Consider the following 10,227-nt stretch of genomic DNA (forward strand, 5'->3'; position numbering starts at 1 on the left):
AAGATGATTGGAGACACCCAAATTTGAGTAAAAAAAAAAATAACAAAAGTTAAAATAATACGGAAAAGTCAATGTTACATGTGCATACCATGTGGTTTGTTATTTTAAAATTTAAATTATTAATTTTTAATTCTTTTTTTTTTTTTCGATAAGTTTTTTTATCAAAATCGTATGACATTTTTTTTTTTGTTTACGCATTGATAATTATATTACTCATATTTATTATTTTTTTTTTTTTTTAGGTTTGCATTAAATCTAGAAAACATGACTATGATACGTGCATGGTAAATATAATTTTTATTTTATTTTTTATTTAGCTTTTTTTTTATTCTTTCTTTCATTTTTTATTTTTATTTGTATTTTTATTTTTTAAATTATTATCAGCAGCTTCTTGGCGCCAAGGTGAGATCTTTCTATTTTGGCATTTTGACCTTGATGTCATGCGAATTATTCATTCAATTCATTCTGATGTAATTCAGATTTTTTGTTACACGATTTTTTTATGTTTTTTTTTTTTTTTTATTCAACAGCTGACTAATCGATAAATTTGAATTTAAAGACTTTCATCTGCTTATCTGAGTTGGCATTGTGACAAATTTTATTTATTATTTTTAAATTTTTATTTTCATTGTAATCATGTGATATTGGAATGTCCAAATTCCAGGATACAGTTCAGTAAGTTCAAATCTTAATTACATATTAATGGAAAAATTTAGAAAAAAAAAAAAAATTACAAAACAATAATAATTGGCTTTTCATTTTTAAAATGTTATAAAAAAAAATAAAATAAAATAAAAGAAAATTAAACAATAAGTTAATATTGGAAATAAATTAAAAAATTTTTTTTTAGTTCATTATAATGATAATAGGATGATCCGCGAAACATTTCGAATAATCATTAGTAAAATCATGCGATGTTTGATCTCAATATAAATTTCGAAATATAAATTTGATATTATTATAAATATTTTATAAATTTAAAAATCAAATCATTAAAAAATAGTTCACTAATATTTAAATATTAGAAAATAAAAAAAAACCATTTATTGTTTATATAAAATCTTTGGACTTTAAAAAAAAAATTATAAAATTAAAAAAGAAAAAAATAAAATATCTATCAAATATATATTTTTTATTATTAGAAAATAAAAAAATAAATATATTAGATTAATTAAATTGGAGCAGATTGACTATTCATCCCCCCAACACAGATCTATGGAATATTACTAAGATAATTGTTGAAAAAAAAGTGTTATTAAAATAATTAAATTAAAAAAAAAAAAAAAAAAAAAATATTATTTTATATATAAAAGACTGGGTCCAATAGTAAATTGCCCCTCTTAATTTGAATTTGTTTGAAGTGTCTTGTGTTTTATATATACTGACGCATGTGGACCTGATTGTGATAGGATTGGTTGAGACATGATGATCACGTGAAAATCACGAGGTTGTTCGTCTTGTAGCACAGGCGCAAATATTATTGGGTCTTGCATTGGTACTTGAGTTTTCAAACTGTCTTTTTTTTGCCTCAGTATTTTGATGATATGTATATATATATTTTTTGGTGGGGATTTTAAAACAAGATCAAGAGGGGTTCTTACAGAATTATTATCGTGAGCTTTCAAGTGTCAAGAAGAAATACTCAGACGGCTTTACGACAACGAGAAAGCCGGATCGCGAAATAATTAAAATATACCGGCATATTTTAATTTATTTAACAATATATATATTAATTAATTAATTGATGAGTTTTAATTTTATAATTAAAGTGTTTTTTTACATTAACAAGATAACAGTATGCTGTTATTTAATAAATTTGTGAAACTAGTCAAGTGTTGAGTCAATTTGACGTGAATTATTATTTCACAAAAAAAAAAAAAAAAAACAGTGTTTAAGATTTTTTTATTTAGTGTAATTGTTGTGATTATTATTGTTTAACAACGTGTGATCTCTTGGAGATTTAAAAAAGGTTTGTATTTTTTAATTATTTAAATTATTTACCGGCTTAATTTATTTTTAAATAATTTTAATTTGCATTTAGTAATTAACTTTCATATGACATTTTACGTAAATTAATTCAACAAGTATATAAACCTTACATTTTACTTTCTTAATGTGTTTATTATTAGATTAAGAATGTTGAAGAATAATTCTTTAAATATTTTAAATACTGCCAATTTTAATTTATTGGCAAGTTTATATATTATCATTGCTTAATGTTTAAAATATATATTTTTTTATCAAGTTAATTAATTAAATAAATATATAAAGTAATGTATTTTAATTTTAGTCAAATGAAAATCTATTTTTATATAAAATTTTGAAGGAAAAAAAAACAATGACTTTGCATTTGTTGTTATGAAAAATAATTAGTTACTATTTTTAAATATACATGAAAAATTATGTATATTTTATTAGAAAATGATAATGTTAAAATGGAAAATTGATAATGTTAAATTAAATATACTTGAGTATAAATGTTTTATTTTTTCTATTAAAGTCCAGATGTTTCGAGGAGTAAAGATAATACAAGTTTATGTTATTAGGTTCATTATAAATCATTCGAAATGTTTTAACAATATATGTAATATCATGATCCATGTAATTTCATAAAGATATTATCAATGAAAGTTCAATTAAATTAACGCAATTATAATTATTTAAAAATAAAAAAAATTTCTTTTTATTATCACTGGTAAATATTTGACCACGTGGATATGAAAAATCAAAACGGAAAAACTTTATCACTTGATTTTAGTAAATAAAAATAAATTTAAAAGAAAAAAAATAATAATTGATCGCCTGAGGTTAAATTGTCATTTGGCTTTTTTTTCATTAGTCTTGATGAACAATCGGAACTCATTTTGACCAATCACAATGAATTATTATTGACGTGTTGAAGTGATTACCTTATCATATTTTTTTTTTTTTTAATATAAAAATAATAATATATATCTATTTTCTGTATCAGACATAAATAAATAAAATCATGAATAACATTGAATTTATGAGAGATAAAAAAAAAAAAAATTATAACTTTATATACAATGAAAAATCTTCTTAGTGACCACGAACTCAATTCACGCATCCACCAATGGGGGAACCGGTTTAGTAATATTCACAAGTAAATTTAATTTTTATGGCTATCGTGAAAGTAATGTAAATTATTTTAAGCTAAACAAATATTTAAATAATATTTGCAAAAAAATTTTTTTTGTTTATATTTAAATTTTTGAAGGACAATTTACTTGTGAATTTTGAATGATTAATCAAATAGATGAATTTTTTCATGTAGTAATTATTGAAATAATTTTATTTAAATATTAAAAAAGCTAAAATAAACATTTGTTTATAAATATTTGTCTATTTCTAGCTTAGACACGGTACGTTTGCCTTCAAAGGGTAACTCGATATACTTTTTCGTTCCATCTTTGAATTCTAGCCTGGTTTTTCTACTTTTTTTTTTTTCTTTTAAAACTCATCACGTTATAGAAACCGTATATTGAAGGTCTTGGTCCCTTTGACTTAGTCATTGTTATATTTATAATTTAAAAAAAAAAATAAACAATGCAACACTTATTTATCCCCTTTTATATTTTCATAAGCAATAAATCTTTTTACTGTAAATTTCCATTCGAAAATCAGTAATAAACTCGTTCATTCATGTCTTGTATATTGATAACTTTTCCCTCGTTTATCCAATACCTTTTTTATTTTTTTTTTCATTATAATTATTATTAAAAGATCATGCGACTTTTGTATATTTTATTATTTGTTTTCAATGAAATGAGAAAATAATTATATTACAAAAAAAAGAAAAAAATCTTATCGAAATGGATTTATATATATTTATAAATATATTTTCATTGTTTATAATTTATTTGAAAAATTATCAAATGACTTGTGATTCACGTGTTATGTTGAAAGCATTGACGGCGCCTTTTGCAAGAAATTCTACATGACGACAAATTGGCATTATTCCAAGGGCGATGTTAGTTTATTTATAACCACCAATGTTACACAAATAGTACATAAATTTTATTTCTCTATTATAATTAGTAGTTTGTTTTTTTTTTTTTTTTTTTTTTTGATTCATTTTATTACTATTTTTTAATCTTAAAATAATGAATAAATAAGTAAATATAAATTATAATATTAATTTATCATTATTTAAATTATAAAAGTGTAAAATAATAATTATAAATCTTTTAAATTTAATTTAATTGACTTTTTTTTTTTTTTTGTAAAATTGATAAATATAATAAGTGATTATGATTACACTAGGAAATAGAATGATAACAAGAGGTCGAATAAGTGAGAATTAGCGCCATGGTAGAAATTTATGATTCATTAATTATGAGATAATATATTAATGAATAAAAAAAAAAAAAAAAAAAAATCATTGACCCTGGAGTTCAAAAGATCCTTGACTTGAAACTTTTTTGTATATTTATTTTTGATATATGTATATGCAAGTTTATTTATATATTTTTTGTTTTTATTTATTTGCAGAATTTAAATGTGCTCTATAGCAATGCCAGCAGAATTATTACTGGGACATAGTCCCACTTCTGTGTATGGTCATCATTTACTCTATAGTCCTCTTGTACAACAAGTTACACCAATATCCGGACGTTCTGTACCACCAAGAATACGACCATGTTTATCAACTGGTTCCATCAATATTCCAAATGGCATCAGAGAAAGTAATGACAGAAATAACAACAGTAAACAAAAAAAACGTGTTGTTTTTGCTGATGATCGTGGAAGACCATTAACACAGGTTAATAAATTAAATAATAAAAAATTATTATAAATTTTTTTTTGTTTTTTTTTTCATCAAAATCATGTTTATTATAATTAATTTTAATTATAAAAAAAGTGATAAAATATTTTTATTTATATTTATTAAATTTTTATTATAATACAATAATTTATCTTTTTATTTTTTTGATGGATTTATACTAAAAAATTTAATTATTTATTGTTTGTTGTTATTGTTGTTGTGTTTATTATTAAATTACCCTTTTTTTCGTGGTTTTTAAATTTATGATTCAGTTTTCCGTCTGGACAATAATTAAATTTTTTTGTAAATTGCTTTTTTTATAAATACGTAAACAAGATAATTATGCTATAATAAAATACGTAATAAGGAAAAAATTATAGCAAGTGATATCATTTTGTTTTTGAATTAAAATTAAAATAGGTCAATCGATCAAATTGATATATATATTTGATATAAAATTCGAGGCATATAAATTTATTAAATTCAATGTTTTTATAATGATCATTATTTATTAATATTAAATTTTTTTTTTTAGGTACGAGTAATGTCAGAACCAAGTAATATGCCACCATTATGGAAAAGTGCACAATTACTTAGTGTAACAAAAGATTTACATGCAGAAGCAATATCAACTCCTTGGGAAGCGTTATTTCAACAACCAGCAAGTGATTATCTTGCATTTCGTCGAAAACTTGATATTGATGCTGTTAGTTTAGAAAATGTTATAATACGTGAATTTGAACAAAATATTATTGGTACTGTTAAAGTTAAAAATCTTGCATATGATAAACAAGTTATTGTACGTACAAGTAGTGATGATTGGAATACTCATGAAGATGTATATTGTACATTTGTTGAACAACCTGGTAATGGACCACTTGTTGCACTTGTATTATATGATACATTTAAATTTAAAATAACATTACCAATTAAATCAGATAAAATTGAATTTTGTGTTAAATATAAAATTGGTAATGAAGAATATTGGGATAATAATGAATCTAAAAATTATGTATTAAAAAAACGAAAAATAGTAAGAAATTATTTATATGTTTAGTTTATTTTAAATATTATTATGAATGTATATTTAATTTTTTTTTTATTTGTTTGCTTTAGACACCAACAAAACCAGATCCAATATCTATGAATATTATGGGTGCAAATGGACTTATTAATGGACAACGTAATAATAACAGTGTAATGCGTACATTGGAAGCAACACATGCTAATTTACTTACATGGAGTGAATTTGCATCTTGGCAACATCTCAATAATGATACACCATATTGGTGAAAATATTTAAACATTAAACAATAACAAAAAAAAAAAAAACCATAATAATTATTAAGATCAATATATAAAACAAATAAATAACAAGAGAAAAATTAATATATATTTATTAAATAAATATATATGTGTGTGCGTGTGTATAAATGAGACAATAGAAAAGGACAAAATTGTCCAAGAAGAAATTATTTCGAAAGTTATACGTTCCAGTTACTATTTATAAAGTGATATTTTAATATCATCAAGTTCATCTGCTTCCAGACAACATAAACAATGATTCTTTCGGTGAGTTTTTATTATTTTTAAAATTATTTTATATACATATAAAAAAATATACAATAAGATTTACGCAAAAATTATGGCTATAAATTCCTTATGGAGATATAAGAATTTCCCTTTTTTTTTTTTTTACCTTTAATTTACCTTTATTTTCATGCGTGTATAGCAACTTGTCCCACGCGTCTAGACACTTGAGAATATATATATTTTTTTTTTATTTCATTATTTATTTTATTCTTCATATGACCACGCCTCGATACTCGAAGAAAGTTAAACCAGATCAAATTAAATTCATTCTCAACAAAATTGATGCGTTCAATGATCCATTTATTTTTTCAATATCATAAATATATATATTTTTTTTTCTTTATTTTATTTCATTGTAGTTTATCGTTGTTAAACCAGAGTGTATCGTAATAACCATATATTATTTTTTATTTTAAATATACACAATATTTTTTTTTATGATTAAAAAAATATATTCATAAATAAATGATTATTATATTGAAAATATAAGACAGATATTTTTGTTATTTGACAGCCTTTTTTTTGATTATGTAAATGTTATTGTTGGTGTCATTGAAGAGAGCTAAATTGAAAATTATTTTAAATTTTATAATAACATATTTTAAGGTATAAATAACGGATCATACCTGGAAATTTTGTCTGTTTGACTACCTGGTCAATTGCATCTTTTTTTTTTTTTTTTTTTCTTTTATTATTTCCTGTCTAGCCATATATTTTCTATATATATTTTTAAATCAAATGCGATCATTCACCTCAATCATCAATATACTATTTATTTAAATAAATAAATAAATAAAACCTATCACAAATACAACTTAACAAAATTTGATGATTAAAATAATCATGTGTTAATGATAAGTTGTTTTTCTTTTTATTGCTTGATTTACTTTGACGTTTATGAATAACATAATAAATATTTATTTTATTTATTTAATTAAATTTTTTTTTAAAATTTACATAGCAATGATTTATAGCAAAGTAATAAAATATTATCTTTAAATAAATTTTAAACGATATTATCATTTAATATTATTTTTCAATAATTTTTATTTTTTATTTTTTTAGATTGGAGATTGGTGACCCTTATGTCTCAACTAGTAATCATTATCATCATCAACTCCAAAAATTAATAGAAAAAAAAAAAATAAATAAGATAAAATAATCATAGTAATAGTAACAATTATAATTAATTTTGAAATATTTTGTTATTGAGGTAAGAGTCTCATCAAACTTAATTTGCAAGGACATGCTTATCATTAGCCTGTAAATAATATCATCATCACTGCATGTCAAGCAATTTGTTTTTTAATTTACAATTTATACAAAGATATATCTGACGACTGATTTATCAAAGAAGAAAAAAAAAAATCAACAAGCGTTATCATGATTAATAAAACAGAAAAAAAATAAATTTATATTGTTGTTAATCTTTCTGTCAATGAAATAATTCAACAATGTCAATTTTTATCCTTGCTAGGAATTAATTTAATATCGTTATAATAACGCTTAATATTTTTTCTTTTTATTACAATTTTATTATCAAACTATTCATGAACAATCAAAATGAAAAATAATAATTACTTAGTCAAGACATTATTTTATTACTTATTAAAATAATGACTAACATTATTTAGTGATATATATATTTTCTTTATATTTTTAATAAAAGCGACAGTCGAAACGTTGCTCGCAAAAAGTTATCTTGAGAGAAACGTAAGACTGATGATTTATTTTATGATAATAATCTTTGACGTTTTATTTTACTTTATATATAAATATTACTATAATATATATTTATATTTACGCTTATAAATTTTTAATCAAAAAATGTAAATAGTAATTTTTTCGACAATATATATATATCTATTAATTATTTTTAGTTATAATTATTGTTTAATATATATACTTATGTACCTATCAATTATTGTACAATTTTATGTGAACAATACATGTTCAACTAATTACAATTATTTTTAACAAATGAAATATAATTAAACACACGTGACAAAAATTAAATCAGGCATTAAAATAAGTTAATTATTGTTAAAGAAATCTTATTGTCAATGTTTCGATTAACAAGTGCCTCCATTATAATTATTATGAATATAAAAAATATTATTTTTTAATGTTCATTTAATCATCGTATGTTTATGAAATAATATTTTTAAATATCCAATTGATTTATTGTAATTATAAAGCAATTATAAAGGGTAAAGTTTTTATTTTTTATTTTTATGTTTTATTATGAATGATGTAAACATCGTCTATGTGTAAATACGTTTATTATTGTAGAGGGAAAAAACATAGTACGTTAGTAATTTTTGTTGTTCTGTTTTATTAGTTTATTATTATGCAAATACAAATATATTTATCAAATATAAATCAACCACTTGGCCAAACAATTTTTTCAATCCAATCAAGATATGAACTGACTCTTGTGTAAATTGCTGGTGAATTTTTAAATGCACAAAATTTACCAAATGATGTTACACCAATGACACTGTAAGTGCAGTAAGGATTAGTAAGAACACGTTGAAGTGGACCTCCACTATCGCCCTATGGTAGAAATTTATTAATGTTTATTTTAAATTGTATAATATTTATATATTTTTTTTTTGCTTACTTGACAGGTGTCTTTGCCTCCTTCTATGACTCCAGCACATATCATACTTGGAATGATACCTCGAGGCAAGTGTACACCTCCAGATTCAACTGAAAAAATTTTTTTGCATAATTCTGTTTCTACATGATTGAGAGTAACCTTCATCAACTCGTCACTTCCTACTGATGAATCTAAAAATTAGAAAGAATTATTTATTAAATAATTCAATTTTAATATTGGATAATTGTTTAGATAATTATTCAACTGACCATATGAAGTTTTACCAAAACCACTGGCAATTGCTTGTTTACCAGGTGGTGAATGATTAACTTCAAGACATGCTGGTCTCACTTCAGCATTTAATTCTAATGGTTTATCAAATTTAATCAATGCAATGTCATTGTATTTTGATGGTAATTTATAATCAGGATGTTTTATTCTTTCGATAATATTTCTTTCTTGCATTGTTGGTCCAGGTTGTTTTAAATTTATTAATCCAAAACGAACTTTTATTGCTGGGCCCCTTAAAATACATTTTATAAATAAAAATATTTTAAACTTGAATAAATAGAATATTTAAAATTTTTGTTATATAATTGCAATGCCAAATTTTTAAATTTACTTATCCATTGAGTCAAGACAGTGAGCTGCAGTTAAAACAAATTGTTCAGATATTAATGTTCCACCACATTGCCAAAATATTTCTTTACCATATCCAATTACAGCCTAAAATTAAATATGTATTTTTAAAAATTAATTTATTATTTATTGATTTTTTTTATTGATTTACCATGTGAGGAAATTCCATGGGTTTTGCTTTAACACCACCAACAATAAGAGGCACTTCTACAATAGCACATTTTGAAACATTATTTGTACCAGCTCCAATTCTCAACACAGGTACTGTCTCATTTACATAAACATGCTCTGCATATTCCTTGCATTCTTTAAAAATAAATATACTTTATATTATATATTTTTTTTTCATTTATAAATAAACTATTTTTTTTTTTTTTTTAAATATTAACTATATACTTTTTTCAGCTATTCTTTCAGATGATACAAAATACTGTTTGACAATATGTAATAACGTGATGAATATATAAAAAAATTGTTTCTTCAATTTCATCATGGACTGAATAAAAAATGTATTATGTTGAGTCTTTAAAACGATCCAATTTAGCTATTAATATCTGTATCAAATCATTGTTATTACCTCATTTATATTTTAACATACTGATATGAA

At 22.1% G+C, this 10,227-nt stretch overlaps 2 protein-coding genes across 2 annotated transcripts; one reads left to right on the plus strand and one right to left on the minus strand.

Annotated features, from left to right (window-relative positions):
• The first annotated feature begins 1,340 nt into the window (after nucleotides 1-1,340).
• On the plus strand, nucleotides 1,341-7,533 carry LOC122858931 (protein phosphatase 1 regulatory subunit 3B). Its single transcript, XM_044162172.1, has 5 exons — nucleotides 1,341-1,969; nucleotides 4,513-4,783; nucleotides 5,322-5,819; nucleotides 5,903-6,358; nucleotides 7,445-7,533. The coding sequence occupies exons 2-4, from the start codon at nucleotides 4,520-4,522 to the stop codon at nucleotides 6,077-6,079; spliced, it is 939 nt and encodes a 312-aa protein (XP_044018107.1). The 5' UTR covers nucleotides 1,341-1,969; nucleotides 4,513-4,519; the 3' UTR covers nucleotides 6,080-6,358; nucleotides 7,445-7,533.
• A 112-nt stretch (nucleotides 7,534-7,645) lies between these two features.
• On the minus strand, nucleotides 7,646-10,159 carry LOC122858922 (serine protease snake-like). Its single transcript, XM_044162162.1, has 6 exons — nucleotides 10,017-10,159; nucleotides 9,772-9,926; nucleotides 9,604-9,707; nucleotides 9,251-9,504; nucleotides 9,003-9,172; nucleotides 7,646-8,935 (listed from the first exon to the last, which is right to left on the minus strand). Exons 1-6 carry the CDS (start codon nucleotides 10,111-10,113, stop codon nucleotides 8,762-8,764), a joined length of 954 nt encoding a protein of 317 aa, XP_044018097.1. The 5' UTR covers nucleotides 10,114-10,159; the 3' UTR covers nucleotides 7,646-8,761.
• Nucleotides 10,160-10,227: the final 68 nt, after the last annotated feature.

This window comes from Aphidius gifuensis, linkage group LG1 (assembly GCF_014905175.1).
Source record: "Aphidius gifuensis isolate YNYX2018 linkage group LG1, ASM1490517v1, whole genome shotgun sequence".
Classification (NCBI taxonomy): domain Eukaryota; kingdom Metazoa; phylum Arthropoda; class Insecta; order Hymenoptera; family Braconidae; genus Aphidius; species Aphidius gifuensis.